This window comes from Pagrus major, chromosome 18 (assembly GCF_040436345.1).
Source record: "Pagrus major chromosome 18, Pma_NU_1.0".
Taxonomy (NCBI): Eukaryota; Metazoa; Chordata; class Actinopteri; order Spariformes; family Sparidae; genus Pagrus; species Pagrus major.
In genome coordinates this window covers 23,246,089-23,263,516 of record NC_133232.1, presented here as the reverse complement: position 1 = coordinate 23,263,516, position 17,428 = coordinate 23,246,089, and the positions used below count along the sequence as shown (strand labels likewise).

Below are 17,428 nucleotides of genomic sequence, written 5' to 3'. Positions count from 1 at the left end.
TGAGTGGCTGATAAGTGCCTGGGAGAAGAGGAAATAAGGTAAGGCAGGCTATTACTACATGCAGAGGGATAATAACTCTGCAGAGAGGGTTGTTCTTCCTTTCAAGCCTGTTCTACAGTACATTATAAGACAACAAAATCACTGGATTGTTTCTAAAATTACTCACCACTGGAACAAAGTTGAAGACTGGCAATGTAAATTTAGCAATGCATATTTCATCATGAGCCATGTACATGTTTGTGGAGATTTAGACATTAATTATTAAGCAGTTTCTTAGTTGACAGACGTGCATCTCGACCTGACCTGCCTCAGTGTGTCCTCGTATTTCTGCCCAGGCCACACTGCAGACAACGTCCACAATTCTCAATTTTAATGTAACATACAGATTTTCTTACTCCACGCTCAGCTGGGACCCATATTGTCTTACATTATTCATGCTGAAGTTGCATGAAATTCAACCCCTCTCCAAAAGATAGAATCTAACCTGAGAGTAGCACACGAACAGGAAATAAAGTGAAGACAGGAGGCAGGGAAATTGGCTCTAATGGGAGGATGAGTGAGATGAATAAGAAGCAGGGTATATAGCACATATGGGAGGAGTATCATCCACAAGCTAAGGGGCAGGGAATGAACTCTGTGTCTTACTCCAGCGCCAGAAATGAACTCGCATCTTTAAATGTGAAAATTATTAAACAAATAAAGCAAACAAGCCACTGTAGAATAATCCAGATGACCACAATTTGTTTGAGGTGTTTCCTCCACTGTTAAAAATCCATGAAAACACATTATTTATAATATATTATGTATAATCTTAGCAGTAAAAGCTCACATCACAGAAAAACAGATCAGTGGCGTGCTCACTGTAGTTTTAAATCCCCACTGTTTGAATCCCACTCAGTCCCCTGTGGCTGCTTAGCAACCCCTCTTCAGCACAATATACTCTGAATTAACAGGGTAAAGCGTGACCGCTGCCTCCTCAAAACCACGAGTCAAGGGTGCTCTCCCATCATCAACGCCTTCTCTCGGCACTGCAGCAATAAAAAGCCTCTGATTTATTACAACGCTGCTTCAAAAAAAAAAAACACAAAAAAAACAAACAAACAGGCTGCAAAAGCAAACAAGAGAGATACAAAAAAGTGTGTGTTGGTGCTGCTGGTGGCTCCATGTGATGTGATGGGATGTGGGCAGTGGAGATGAGGGACCTTATGCTTCATATATAACACAAACATGTCCACGAGTATAAGATTCGCCTTCTACATCCCAGATTGAATGCACATTTCAGGTCAACATCCACATACACCCTCCTCCTTTATATACAACACTGTTTTGTGGCCTAGTTCCAGCTGCATATATGGATGATGACATGCATTGTCAAGCCTTCACTTCAGCCTGGCATCTCTCTTCCTCCAAACTGGATTTTCCACCCTACAGTACTTGGCTTCACTGTGGAGTATACTGATGGCTCTATGACAAATTCACTGAGCAGGCCCTGAGCAATAACACACAAGTCCCCAAACCCCTGTCCCCCTGCTACTATAATCCAGAATAAAATGACTCAGTAATGAGGGTTCATCTCCCTGACTTTTTCTGTTCCCTGATTGGGAATTGCAACAGAAACTGCAAGAGACATGCACTTTGCAGGGGATTTATTCCCAAAATGGACAGCATATTCATGCATGATGCGCACACAGCATCAGGACGCATAGTTATGTAAAAGTAAAAGGTATTAATCTGTGTTTTTGTTCAGTTTTTTTTTGCAGGAGGACGGAGTTTTACGCATCAGCTGTGCACGGAGCGAGCTGAGATCTGTCCGTGGTGCTGAATTAAGAATCCACTCGGTCAAATCGATGAGGGATGGATCAATGTTGGTTCTGTTGCCTGATGCAGAAAAGTGCAGCTATCACTCGGACATTTAGTTCATTTGAGCCATTGTGCACAGGTCTGAGTCAAAGAGTGGTAGTATGTTTGATCCCCAGCTCTGTTCACGTGTAGCTGTCACTGCCGACGAGTCTCTGAGCAAGACACTGCATGGGACCTAACCCCTCACCCGTCTCCCGGGATAAGCGCGTCAGCTAAAAGCGTAAAATGGAAATGCGAAAGCCTCTGAGAAGAGTCAGAAGAAGGGATTAAAATCCGCAACGCTGGATGTTAAAACTGCATTAGACCTGAATCCCCTTCCTGCCAGCTGCACGTCGCCCGTGGCTAGATCAGAATTTCGTGAAAAAACTGCACAGATGCACCCACATCAGTCCGCTTTACGTCGACCGTCTGCAAATGTCATTTTCCTTTAAGATGATGTAAGACATTACTTCATGGGACAGGGTTTTCTTTTTTTCTTCTTCTCTCTCTCTCTCTCTTTCTCGCACAGCTTGGAGCAACATTATCTTAAACCTTCTGCCGGACCGAACGCGTTTCCGCACTCAGCAGTTTGGAGAGATGAGTGCGCACAGGAGTCCCGCTTCTCTCCATCCTCCTCTCTGTGAGCGACCTCGGAGCGGGTTTCAGCAGCATCCCAGTTGTCTGGAGTGATGCTTAGTAGCAGAATGATGGGATGCACGCACGCTCTTCAGCTGATCATGGACTGATGTGATTGAACTTGAAGTCAGGCGCAAGACGGCGAATCTTTTCCGCAGAAAACTTGAGCGACAGAAGAAGAATTATTTTTTTGGGGGGGACTTTTTTGACGGAGGGAAATTTCAGAGTGAAGTGAGGATTATGTTTCGTTGAAGTCACAGTAATGACCCATCGCAGGATGTGTGTAACACGATGCGCTCACTGCTTATGACAATCGATTCCGTTCAAAAAAGGATGCACCGTGGGCAGGCACAATTACGCACGGGGTTCGAGGATCTACTGTAGGCACACCTTGGCATTGTTTTGTCATGAGACACTGGATGCGAGGACTGCAGCTTGAATCAAGACTGTGCTCTGAGTCTGAGTGCATCGGCACCATGCAGCTACACCCCACACCCTGAACTTCTGGGACGTTTGCGCTCCGAGACGAGACTCAGATTTCGTGCACGATTTGATTTATTTTTTTTAGAAAATGGCACTGAGTGAAAACTGCAAAACGCAACCTGCAAAAGAGCAAGGCTCTGTGCAAAACCCTCCATCGGATGTTATTGAGCTCAACGTGGGTGGACAGGTGTATTACACTCGTTATGCCACCTTGACAAGCTTTCCAAATTCCCTACTTGGGAAGCTTTTCTCTACCAAGAAGGGGTCTTCAAATGACTTGTCCCGGGACCTGAGAGGACGTTATTTCATCGACAGAGATGGCTTTCTGTTTCGGTATGTCCTGGATTATCTTAGAGACAAGCAAGTTGTCCTCCCTGACCACTTCCCCGAGCGAGGAAGGTTGAAAAGAGAGGCGGAATACTTCCAGCTACCAGAACTGACCAAACTTTTATCGTCCGATGATTCAAAACTGTTCCAAGACGACTTGAACTACAGTGATTTCGATGATGCGTCGCTGGGCAGCGACCAGAGGTTTTACCCCTCTTACTCCCTGGACAGGAGGTACGGCTACATCACGGTCGCTTTCAAAGGCGCTTGCGCCGGGGGAGGCAGAGAAAGTCAAACTGATGCCAAAGCCAAAAAGTTACCGAGGATCTTCATCAGCAGTAGGATCGGCTTGGCCAAAGAGGTGTTTGGAGACGCCCTGAATGAGAACAGGGACTTTGACAGACCGCCGGACCGTTACACCTGCAGGTTTTACCTCAAGTTCAGGCACCTGGAGAGAGCTTTTGACATGCTGTCAGAGAGCGGCTTTCACATTGTGGCCTGCAACTCGTCCCTGACCGCGTCCTCCATCGGTCATTACGCGGACGACAGGGTCTGGTCCAATTACGCGCAGTACATCTTCTACCGTGAGTGAAGATTTATTCCTCCTCTACACTTTCAGAGATAAAACTGGTGGCTCTGACCTCCAGATGTAATTAAAGGCAACCAACAGCCAAGTGAAACACTAACAACACCCAATGTGAACTATAAATAAGGCAGGTGCCCCTCCCTTCCCCCTGTGTAACATCCCAGACTGTATACACACTTCAAAATCGTTTTGCATGATATCATTAAATGGTGTAAAAAGTTCATCCACATTTCTTGCATAGTAAAAAGTACACATCTAATTTGTCTCTAATGGTCCAGATCATGAGGTGATCTGCAGGAGCGCACGTGTGTCAGCTCACGCCACCAGGAGGCATGGTTACAGCACATCCTCCTTGAGACACGGGCTGCCTTTTAAACTTCTGTTTTTGGGTCTGAGATGAGACACAAACTTGACCACAGGTCCACAGGGGAGTTGAGTCACAGTGCTCCTACACTTCAAGTACACATGCCTCATGCGTAAGCACGGGTTGGAGACTCTGTTGGGTTATGAATAATATAGCACCCGTTGGCAGCAGAGTTTCACATGAACGCAGCTGCATTAACTGGACTCAGCTTTGCTTTTTTTTAATACTTGAAGACAAAGTTTGTTCATCAGCAAATGCCTTAATTAGCTGCAAGTATGGTTCACTCCACTCTCTGCAGATGGAGGAGTTGGACCATATGGCCGATTAAAAAGCACTTTGTTCATTATTGTGAATGGCTCCCTTTGGAAGACAAGAAGAAAACCCAGTTGGTGGGTCAAGGTTGGAGGTGCAGAGGAGTGGGCTGAGGATGACATGACATATGGTTTGCTAATGATTTACCAATGGCGTTGTTAATAGAGGGTAATTATAACAGAGGGGTCTGCCATGAGCCGCATGAACATCCAGCCTGGAAGGATTTTCCTGAGTCATCCAAGTTTCTGGAGCACAACATATGGTGTAGGTGTTCACCCCCTTCTCCATTAGCAGACACCGCCCTAGGACAAAGACATGGGACAGTGGGAGGATGAGAAGGGGAGAAGCTGCATGGAAAGCAGAGAAGAATGAGAGCACGGAGAGGAAAAGGAACAGAGAGAGGGGATTTAAGAAAACAAGCTGAAAGGAAGTGAAAAAGAGGGAGGCGAGCAGATGGAGGAGAGAGCGGCTGAGCAGGAGGGACGAGGGAGTAAAAGTTGCATGAGACCTGGCCATGGGGAGAAAGAAGTGAGGCAGAAAGACGAGGGAGGGAGCGAGGAGCAAAAATAGATTAAAGTAAAGTAAGTATCAGACAGGAAAGTTCATTGGGTCCGAGGGAGCTGAGAAGAAAAACATCATTTGGTGGCAAGGCAAGGGAGAAGAGGGAGAGACTGGGTTTTCTTTTCTTTTTTTTATTAAAAGAGAGATGACAAGGTGAGGGTGAAACACACACACGCACACACACACACACACACGGACATACACATACATATAACGAGCGTTAGGAGACAGGGGCCTAGTCAGGATGATGGATAGACACATCAAAGGCAGACAGGCGTGAGAGCCCTTGTTTCACAGCAGCACAGCATCCCGCATCCACTTTCAAAACTAATACTGTAACCTGATTCTGTATGTGGGACACTGGCTGGCCTGGGGCAGGTAGTCCTAAACCAAGATTGCATGTAGACAAGTGCACCTTTGGGGTGGGCACGAAACAGATGTGCTTTATTGTTGTTTGCAGTTTTCAGCAGAAGATTTCACTGCTCTCCTTGTAGCCCCCATCCCATCCAATCAGTGGCTCATATGGAGTGAAACGGAGAGAGGCTGCGGGTTTGTTCAGAGTGTAAAAAGAGCAATCCAGCACAGTAAACAAATTGAGGGACTGTCTTCCAGCCTGTCAGTTCCTTAACATCATCCATGCTGCTCTTCTTGTTAAATGCATCAGTTGTTTTTAAGGTTTAAGGCTTCACTGACTCTCAGTATTAGAGTCCAAATTTCCAAAATGCCCACAGTAGACATTCATCATTTTACTGCCTGGTATCATCTGTATTAACAGTCAGGGGACTTGTTCCCTCATAAAGTTAAGACACTCTCAATTATTGTCATCCACTCCGGTCCAGTAGGATAAATACCCTGTTGGTTTATCCACAGGATAAAATAAATGATTCTTTCAGGAAAAGGGCACTCTCACCAGGAGGCTGCAGCATCTGAGCATTCATCATTAACAAGAGTCTTTGCACCTGATGGCCATGATGAATAGGCTAATTCGCATTTGACCGGGTATGACTTGTTCACCCTTTAAATAAACAACTGAGCCAGACAGAAATATATCAAAGCTGAGGAGCAGCATACATTAGTGTGAACAGCACCAACAACAGAAGTTCGTTGTAGCGTTTTGCACAGTACTGCATTCACTGGCAGATTGGCTCGGCTATGGAAGCCAAAAAATACATAAAAAGTTAGTCAGTGCTCGAGGTAGGTCAAAAGTTTGACTTATTAAAGGCAACTTGGAAACCACTTGTTATCATTGTTGGCTCCGCTGTTGCAAAGACAACTAGGTCGTTTTCATTTTCCTCAAAGTTGCATAACAATACAGGACAAAACGTGAGTTTATTCAATCATTTACTCTTTAAAAGATATTGATCACCATACATCTTCCTTTTCCTGGTGACTGTGTGCCCGGTGGCAGACAAAATTGTGTAGTGATAGTGAGGTTTATAAGGAACAAATGTAAACGCAAACGGTATCATTATTCTATATCCATTACATTGTGCAATCAACATTTACTTCATGATGATACGCTGAACAGAAAACTTGTCTATTGCCAGTTTAAGTCAAAATGACTAGATAAAAGTCAAGATTATAAGAGAAAGCATCACAATTATAACATAAAAAATGTCAAAAGCACTAGATGGCAGGTCAGAATTATGAGAAAAAGGTCAAAATTAGAACATAAATAGTCAGTTATTAGAGAAAAAGTCACAATTCTAAGATAAAAGGTTAAAATCAAAAGGTAAAAAACTAACAAGAACGAACTAACGAGATAAAAAATTCTGAGATATAAAGTCAAAATGACATGAGATAGAAATAATGAGAAAAAAACCTACATTTTGAGATACGAATCCAAATAATGAGATAAAAAGTCCATAATTAAATCATGAGAAATGAAATTTCATGAAATTTTGAGATAAAAAAAAAGAATCTTGAGCTTTTTCATGGAAGTTTTGATACATTTTCTTGTTCTTTTGATGGCAGAAATAAGCTTCCATACATAGTTGATTCTGTCAGCTAATTTGTCAAGCAGAAATGTAGGTCGCTTAGCGTGATAGGGACACTTAGTTTTTTCGATTGGCAGTGACAACATTATTGCTGTAGTGATTAACAACTCTTACCTCCTGCCTTGCGCTTGGGACCGGCCTCCTTATTGCTAATTATCTCTGGGGAAAGAGGAGAGTGTTGGCTAATTAAAAAGCAATCTGTGATCCCAAAATATTTCCTCGTCTCCAGTCATCCAGGATGGAGATGCAATTTAGAGAGATGAACGCTAACCTATTTTAAAGGCAATGTAAAATATGTCATAGTCTAAAATGGGAAAATGTTCTTTCAATTCATAGATGAAAATCGTCCGTCATCATGCACAAAATATCAAACATCATAACTTGCTTTGACATTACCGCTTCCAGTGGCAGAGCAAATTGTCATTGAACAGTAGTGCTGGTAGCATCAGAGACAGTTTCATCTTTTTCCATCTGAAAGGGCTGTGCAGAAGTGGCTTGTCAAAATGGGACACACATACAGTAAAGATGGAGAATGATTATACTTGCCAGGTGGGCTCTGTTAATATAACTGCGCAGTCTTCATTTGGGCTGTGAATGTGATGATGTGTGGCCATAATGGCTCCTGAACAAAGGCCACAAGGCGGCAGGGAGAGACGGGGGAAAGTAATCAATTGCTTGGGGTGTAATGGAGGCAGAGAATGGGCCGTCCCCCGAGCTCCCAGAGAGCCTGCTTGGACTCTGGATGGATTGGCAATACCTACAAGAGATGGATGGTGCTCCCTTGAACAACTCATACACGTCTTAAGGAGCGGCTGAGCAGAAAGATGGTCAGAAGTCAGGCACGGGAGTGTGCACTACATCAGTTCAAGTAGACAATCTGGCTCACCTTGGGAGCAAATCTGAGTTTATTGAAAAGCTGCAGATGAAAAAGAAAAATATATGTTTGAAATCCATCATTCTTTGTAGCTGTATGCACTGGAATTTGCAGGACCGGGCTGGTGCTTTTTCATATTTCAGGTCATTGACTACGAATAGCATCTTTCTAAATCTGACTACAAGCTTTAATATTAATTCTATGCAGCAGTTTCATCTCATTACTTTATTAAAATGAGCTTGCAGGGACATAGAACATGCATGAAATAGGTAATCTGTCATTATCAATATTTAAAGCAGACCCATTACGCTTTTTTAAAAAAGAAATTCCTTCAGTGTTTTATATTTGTTCTTGTGCATGAAAAAATCTTGAAAGTCAAAAAGGTCAGTCGGTACCAACAGAAGCTCCACTCTCCCACAGAAAACACCACACCTGAAACGCCTCATCAGTAGTCCCGCCTTTAATTCTGTGACTTTGTGACATCACACTATGTCAGCATGTCTTGCATAATTCATGCCTAGTGGCTAGTTTGGCACTTAAGAATTGATTTAGCACAGCTGCTCTGTTGTTGTTAGTGGTGCTGGCTCAGGCGTGTGTGAGCTGACCAATCAGTGCAGACTGGGTATTTGTGAGCAGGGCCTTAAAGAGACAGGAGCTAAAACTGATGTGTTTTGAGCACTAAAACATGTAAACCTATTCTCGTAGTAACCCACATTAAAATTATGAACCTGAAATTGAGCAGAATTTGTCTTTTTTTGTGCCTTTTTGTTGCTCAAAAACTTGGTAAGATTGCAACGTTCCCTAACTGAGAGTCAGGGTGCTAAATAAAAACACTTTAATGCATCAGATTCACACTAACCCTCTTACACTGTTTGTTCTTGCTTATTGATTGTCTTCTGGGTTTCCAACAACGTACTGTATGACTGCTGACTCAGAAATCACAGATGTTGGGAGTGCCCTTGAACACGCCAACAAGGAGATTTTTCAAAATAGTCCCTGCTTGTAACTTCATTACCAAGGTGAATGATAATGCAATTTTGACAAATGAAAAGACTAAATATAGACTTTGATGGATTAGCCACCTGATCCTCCAATATGTTACTTTAAAAGAGACGATGAGATTAGAGCAGTTGCTTTATTCAGACACAATGTGAATACTGTCATTTTTTCCTTGTGTTTCTGCTCTGTAGCTTTTGGAGAACAGGTATAGCTGCTCTTACCGTCTGACATTTAACACCTTAATGAGCCCTCTGGAGACACTTAATGGCTACCTGGGTGGTGGAGCTCACTTTGTGAGGGGTTTCTGAAGACAGGGAATCCTGTGAGTTCATGTGCAGGAAGTCAGCTTTGTATGGTAGTGATTGTTCTGGCATAAAGAGCAAACGGGAGCATGTTTGAGGGTCAATATACTGTAGCGTTTGATTGCATTTTGTGTTAGTGATGGCTTAATTAAAAGGGGATCTGATGCCTGAGAGCTTCCCTGAGAGATGTCACTCTTCGGCTATCACCTACTTGACATGGCGAGGGGCCGGGGCTGCCCCACATCTTTCCTCAAGCTCTCTTGAGGCATCATTTAGGCGATGACAGGAGCTCGGTGAATACTCAGGACACCTTCTCGCTTTCCTGCTTCATCAGTGCTTGTGCAGCGGCTCTCGGTCAGGGGACAGGCCTACAGGGAGATGCTGATATAGACGTTTCAATCTGTCTGCGTGGCTGTCAGGGAGATACTCAGCGGGCAGCCACCCTCTGACTCTGGGAGGGGACAGCGGTGACTTGTCATTAACAATCAGCCAGTGAAGCTGTCACCCTCCTCATGGAAAGAAGATCATTTGGGCTGGGGTAGAAAGAGATGAAGAGTGTCCTTGAATGTAAAGCTTGTTGGGACTCCATGGGTTACTCCCCTGACTACAGCTCTTTCTCATCACTGCTGCTGATGAAAGGAGTCTGGCTGGATCGAGCTAATTAATACAGACAAATTCAATTGTATGCAGATATCACAGACACAAGAATATGTCTGAAGCCATCAGTTAGGCTGGACACAAACTGCTGAAGTGATACTTTTTCAGCAAACAGGGCTATCTTAATGGATTTCCCTCACCCTGTAAGGACGGTCACTGCCTTTGCAAGACAAGCCTTTTTTCTGCTGCAAGGACACGCTGGCCTAATTTGTGAGCTAACAAGCATGTAAACTACACTCTTCCTGAGGCAGTGGCAGGGTAAAAAATATTTGTGTAACTGTATATAGGAGCTGGAGAACGCAAGAGTCTCCACCCACATGAGCTTAACTCCCTGACTGGCTGAATTAATATGCATATTTAACCTGTCACACTGTATTACCCCTAATACATATAGCTTTTTTCACCAAACTAATCAGGGCCGATGCTCAATTCTCCTCTTTACTTTGTGTGTTTCACAAGTCTTGGCCAGAGTTTGTTATTGTACTAGAACTAAGCAGCAACTGAAGCATTTGAAGATGATTCACACTCTCAGCCCCGCAGGATTTTGTTGTGTTTGGCCAAAAGAAAGCAAGTATGTTTATTTCAGAAATTCAAAAGTTAAGCGTCTTTTTATCTGGCTCTGACAGCTTGGATGTAAAATGCTGCTTTATGTTCAAAACTTATTTTCATTTATTTAGACTGAGGGCGCAGTTCACATCGCTGCTCAGATTCAAATTCAAAAAGCAGACAGCTTTGGGGTCACTGCAGTCAAAATAAGAAATGAATTGCATTGCGGCCTCCTGGTTATGTGCAATAACAACACAATATTGCTGAGTGACGAGCCTTTCATGTGCCTCTTTATTTATTTTTTGCCTTTCAACTTCAGCAGAGATCATATGACTGTGGCACTGGGCTGCTCTGCCTGCCGTTAAAGGAACTATCATCAGACACCCTTGATGAGTCAGTTTAGAGGCACAGATAAAAACGAACACTAATGTCTGGCAAGAAACCCACTGACATTTGAATTTGAGCTCGTCAGAGCCCTCGCTGCCTTCAGTCCCCGCCATGTCCTACTTCTCTGCCATTTAAAACCTCATAATAGGGGAAAAAACATGTCATTTTGATCTAATATCCAGGCAGTTGGATTCCTATGAAGCTCCGACCTCTCTCAGGCATGAGGACAAACATCCCAGCTTTCATTAGAGATGGAGAGGAGTTTGAGGATAGCCCTTGTGACACGCCTGCATGCCTCTGTGCAGAACTCGACTCCCTCTCTCTCTGTGTTATTTATGAGAAGTGCACAGCCCGAGTCTGGTCTGAGGACCAGCCCCAGTCTTTTAATGTGGTTGGAATATGATCTCTTAGACGGGCTGTATGGATCTGAGGAAAACACATTGCAATCAATGGCTTCCCTGAAAAGATACCAAAGGTTATTACACACACCCACTTGTTTAAATGTACCCGAGAATGACTGTGTTTCCTGACAGGGCTCTTAGTCGTTTCCTGTCTTGGCCCTGAAGGGGACATCAGAGTTTAACACACCACTCTATCCAAAACACACAGTCTGTGGTTTGTATTTGCTTTAAAGGCTGAAGTGTCCATGATGCAAGCCCAGGTGCTTCTCAGCCCGTCAGCGGCTTTGATACAATTCATCCTCCTGCGTAGCCTGAAATTTTTATGATGCTATTATTGGGTGTTGGCTAGTTTCCTAAACGGGTTGCCCCTCTGGACTACAGCATCCATCCATTTAGAAACAATGCTCAGCCTCCCTCCTCTTTATCCTCCTCGCTAAAGCGCCCGCATCCATTTGCCTGGTGCTGCTCGTCTGCTGGATTCAGCTTGATTCATTTTCTGTGGGGGGAAATTGGTGCGCTGATTGGCCTCTTTGCTCATGGATTAGCCATTAAAAAGCTGTTAGTGACTCTCTCACTATCAGCTCAATGCAATCATCGCACCAGAGATAAGGTCATTATTACAGTGTGCGCAGAGAGGTTAAAATCCCCCTTGAACCCTGTTCAGTATAAATTGGTGCATGCACTGGAAGGAGGTAATGGACAAATTATTGCTCCCTCTGAGATATCATTGCTATTGAGTCTGTATCATCACACTGGAAAAAGCCATTAAGTGGTTTTTAGAGTCTGTGTACATTAGTTGCTCATACACTGTTGTCTATATTACAGCGAGCACAGCAGTTTTTAGCACATTTCTACCTGTTAGTACGTCTAAATAAGACCATAGTTCAAGGATATTTTTGGAAATAGCAGACAGCTACAGTGTTTACTGTCTTTATTTGAACACTTCACAAGCCAGCGGGCAGTACAGTACGGCATTTCTGCTTCATAATTAGCAGTGTAGGAGGATGTGAGAAGGTACAAGAAGAAGAACGAAGACTACAAATCTCTCCTCGTACTACCTGCACCAAACTCACTGACAGGGCCTGCAGGTGTATTCACTCTGCTATTCGCTGACCCGGTTCTGTTAGCACCCAAGATAAATGATACTTTGTGTTTGCCTGCTTCTTCTACCACGTTGCCTCCCTGAAGGTAGAAACGCCGTGTCGACTTATCTGACTGAGCGTTCTGAAAACACAACAACACAACAAAAATAATACACTACTGTCTTAATACCTGGCAGTCAGGTTACAGTTCTAATAAGATACTGCGACGGCAAAGCAGATTGCTTTGGCTCCGAGACAAGCTTTGCCTTGTAAAATGGGAAAGGTCTTTAAGGGAGCCGTACTGAAGCGCACTGAGCTCTGGGGTTCTCCTTATCAGAGGAAGCAATATGCACAGCCCAACAGCCCTTTGAAAATTCAGCAATTAAATGTCAAAGCCAATAACTTGCATGTTCTTACATCTGTACCCCCCCCTAAATATCCCCACACGCTCATCTGATATTTGTATGACATTGATACTGCTGTGTAGGCATTTGTCAGCATTTGCTTGATCAGTGCAAACTGTTTCTTTTGATTACAGCTTGAATCTGTCACCACACAGACAGCAGGGATATTAATTTACAGTGCGCTTCTGCATGAAGAAGGAAATTTGCTGCATGTGGTCAGAACAGCTGACAAAAAATGTGTCTGTGTGTGTGTTTTCTAGGTGGGCCCTCGAGGTGGATGTCCTCTCACTGTGACTGCTGCTGCAAGAGCCACAAAAGCGAGCGCGAGGGAGAGAGCGGCACTTCCTTCAATGAGCTCTCCACTTCGTGTTCTGAGACCCAGTCGGAGGCCAGTTCCCCTCAAGGAACCGTGATCTGTGGCCCTGTGAGCAGGCGCTCCAACGTCCAGACGCTGGACCGTCCCATGCCCAAAGGACCCATTCACATGCTGCAGCAGGCAGAGATGCGCCGCAAGACTGACATGCTCCGCGTGAGAACCTTCGGCGTCCGTGAACGAGAGGCCGCAAAAAGGAAAGCGAACAAGGAGAAGATGACTCCAGAGCAGGAGCTGGAGAAATGCATCCAGGACTTCCGTCGCATTAGGATTCCCGATCACTTTCCGGAGAGGAAGTACATGTGGCAATCAGAGCTCCTGAGAAAGTACCGTCTCTAAATATGAGCGTGAAGAAGAAGAGAGAGGAGAGCTGGTGGTATCATGTCAACATCAACAAAGAGTATTAACTGCATAGGCAATAGACTGCACCCTCTAAGACACATACTGTATTAGAAAACAAAAACTATGGCCACTTTCCCGCCAGCATGACTAGCTGAGCACACAAAGTACAGGGCAGTGTAAGTCCTTGATTTGTAAAGTATGCACAGTGTTGTGTGTGATATGCACATGTGTAAATCAGGTTACTCCTGTTGGGGCTTAGACTACTAACCCTGTTCTCGCTTCCGAGAGCCGGGAACCAGTCGTACTAACGCTACTAACTCACTAGTTGAAGCAACAAAGCAACCTCAGGGGCAACATCATGTCCATCAAACTATCACATATTGTATGTGCAATTGCCCACAATAGCTGTTTTTTTTTCTTTTTAATGGATGTACTAAGATGGTGCTGCGAGTTAGCAATGGATTATCACTAAACTCCACTGATAACACATATACTTATAGTAAGCTTGGATAACGGCACTGCATGTCATTTCACCCTTAGCATAATTATGCAATATCAAACAAAACTTTCAATTCACTATCTTGTGTGATGGGTAAAAATGGTGCGTTACGACTGAGACTAAGTTAAAAGAGGAAAGCACTGCCTATAGATCTGTTTGCCATTGTAAAACTTTTCGTCCAATGTTGTCATTATGTGTTGGATAGATGATGTTGTGTATGTAGAGTATATAATGCCAATGGATATTTGACTAATCCTTGATTGTAAGTGTGCAAAAAAGCTAATAAATGGGTTAGAATTGTATTTATTCATAGTGGGCCTTCTTGTTACCTTCAGTACGTTTGATTTACATGGAAATTCCTTCATTTACAACCACACATGGAAACACCTGTCAAGCTTTAGATTTGTTTAAGTGGCTGTGAGAGAGATTTAGAGGGTGGCGGCCTGTTACCAAAGCCAAAAACAAAAGATCAAAATAGTAAGTTTAGAGGTATAATATATATTATTATATATCATATTATGAATATCACTATTTGTAGGACTTGGGCTGAACACAGTCTCTTAGACCGACAGATGCCAGTATAAAGACAGGTTATACAATGCGGAGGTGATTTACAGCATCACTTCGTGGACAAGAGGACACGGCCGACAAGGATAGGAGAGACATGAAGGGGAAGAGACGAGAGAGAGAGTTGGGCATCAGCAGTGAGAGAAAACAGAGTGTAGACATGGTGAATTGAGGATTTATTTCTAACAAACCAGAGGTGATTGCGTAAAGTCAAACAAAGACGGTTTTGGTGAGTTTAATTTTGTCTATGTTGAGTTGGTGTGAAGTGTGTTTTACGTTAAAAAGGTTATTCTTGGATTCAGACGGTGTGAAAAATAGGTGTAAAAAATATCTCCTTTCTTGACTTTTTTGTTATTTTGCTTACTTATTAGACTAAGAGCGGAGTTATCCAGTCCTATCAGGACAGGCCTGGGCTAGCTGGTTGGCATGCTAACTTAAGTGGGCCTGGACATCTCTGACGTAATGTCACTACTGTTGTTTCTTCACACTCTGTTGTTAAGATCAGTTCATTTCCTTGAATGTTTTAAGCCAAAATTCTGGCCACATTTTATAAATTGCCCCTTTAACAACAATCTTTAACAAGATTTTGATTTTGACTTTGATGAAGTCATCAGCTGGAAAACAAAAAAAGGAGATAGCATTTTCAACCAGCTCACATCGCTTATTTTAGCTTAATAAGCTACCTAGCTAGTGCTGATATAATCATTTTGAAATATGACAAGCATTATTTTTTTTCTGTGTGAAATTAAGGACCCATTGTTTCAAAATGACAGAATTTCAAGAGGCAAATCTGCCATTGTCATCACTTTAAACAACATTTGATGAGCATAAGAAGCTAACAGTAGCAATTTACAGTTTAGGTGACGGTCAGTGGTTTTGTCTAGATCAGGCATCTAATTGATTCAAAGTGCTCCAGTGCACCTTGTTAGCCCTGAGTGAGACTGTCTGACCTGCTGGACAGAGAGGTGGCAGAGGAGCACACTGGACTGCATCTCCCACTCAGCACTGATAAAGATACAGGTGTCCAGCAGTCACTTGTCAGAGCTAACATTAGCTTTTGTGCCCTGGCTATCTTGACTTTTAGCTCATCATTCTTCTTATCAAAGTGCTTTTCCATGTTGACGACATGATGTACTCGGGCTTAAGGTAATGTTAATGTATTGTCAGCATATTTTCTTTCCATCAGGCACGCACACTTTCTCCCCCAGTGTGACCTTTGGCTGGGAGCCATCCTCAGATTTTTAACTTTGTTGCCTCTCTGGAGGAAATGTTCTTCTTTAAGCGTGCTTCACTCTTTTTTTTTACCAGAAGGAGACAGTGTCCCTGTATGTACATTAACCTGTATTTGTGGCTTTGTAAGCAATGCCATGCTGGACACAATGTTTCTGCAATATCTGTTTGCTTCTGCTGAAAGTAAAATAATGCCAAACATGAATTCAGTGGAGATAAAGTATTGAAAAATTTAGTTTTTTTATGTTAAGCTGGTTTGAAAAACTTTAGGAAACTTGCTTGACTTGATTTAGGTTAATTGTTAAGTCAATTTCTAAACTAACATTGGCTACTGATGCTCTGTTAGCGGAGCAGAGAGAGGCACTCGAGAACGTGCATAAAGTCACATCCTTTGGACTGTCGCAGAAAATACGACCTGTCCCCTTCCCAGGGAAATTCACAGTCCAGCAGCATTAAACAGCTTAAACAAGTCGTCCACACATTTTTAGCGGCACCTGAGAGAGACAGGGAAAGTGTCATTTTTCACATCACGTTACAATCCGTGATTAATACAAGTTAATTGCTGCAAACTGTTATGTAGAGCCCCTTTAAGACAAAAACGTCACCCCCACCATCACCACCCAAGTAGCCACCGCCACACAAACTGGCCTCATGTTAGAAGTGAAATAGATCCCTTCGTGTTGACATGTTAATACGTTCCTCATCCTCTTGAAAGGATCTTCAGGAAGCGGTAAGAGAACCATAGCTGTGCATCGCAAGTACCATTTATAGAGAGCCCTATTTTTAGCGAACAGATTTCTGCAGTGTCGCCACATTGTATCCGCATGGAGTGAGGCTTGGGGACTGTAACGCTGCAACCCCAAAAACAGCCCGTGTGATGATAGATGAAGAAGCTCCTCTCATGGGACAGTGAGTGTCCTCCAACACAAATTGAAAGGAAAAAAACTTTGTTAGAGCTTGGTGATACATTTTGGTCTATATGAAGGGATGCATATGACAATAACCAGACCATAACAGATTTATCTCTGTCGCCCCTCTATGTCTGTCAGCTAAGGCATAAATCCAAACTGAAACCTACAAAGACCATATGTTACAAAAAAGAAAGTTATAAAACAGTCTGAGGGCTCTTTAAAGTCCCTTTTTAGCTGCTATTTAACTAAGAGGAGTGTCAGGTTTAGATGTGAATTGACTTTTAGAGTCATACATAAAAGGGCACTAGACTCTTAAAATGCCAGCAGAGAATAAAATAGCAAAAACCTTGAAGGGGACTGTAACATAATGAATTTGTCAGGGATATAGTGGCCACTCTTCCTGCACTCCGCATATCTCTTCCTCTCAGCCTCCATTCAACAGGAAAACAGCATGAAATCTCTCAGTTTGAAATCCAATGCCCCTTTCCCCGTCTTTGAAAACCAGATCCGCTTCGGAAGGCATTTCGCCTCGCGCTTACCACGATCTGAATCCTAATACCCCAATGAAAAATCAATGAATCTGTTTTTGCATATCAAATATACACGACGTCACAGTGCGAGCCTGGCCTGGCCTAGGCGACCTTGCCGACCTATCCCACAGAACCACCTGAACGTTGCCACTCTGCTTTCCTTACAGATCAATAGCCTCAGATCCTGGCCCTTTATAGACGGTCGATAACCAACATCCT

At 43.4% G+C, this 17,428-nt stretch overlaps 1 protein-coding gene across 1 annotated transcript; it reads left to right on the top strand.

The window, feature by feature from the left end:
* The first annotated feature begins 3,046 nt into the window (after positions 1–3,046).
* kctd16a (potassium channel tetramerization domain containing 16a) lies at positions 3,047–13,469 on the top strand. The gene is made up of 2 exons (XM_073487397.1): positions 3,047–3,869; positions 13,018–13,469. Exons 1-2 carry the CDS (start codon positions 3,047–3,049, stop codon positions 13,467–13,469), a joined length of 1,275 nt encoding a protein of 424 aa, XP_073343498.1.
* The last annotated feature ends 3,959 nt before the right edge of the window (positions 13,470–17,428 follow it).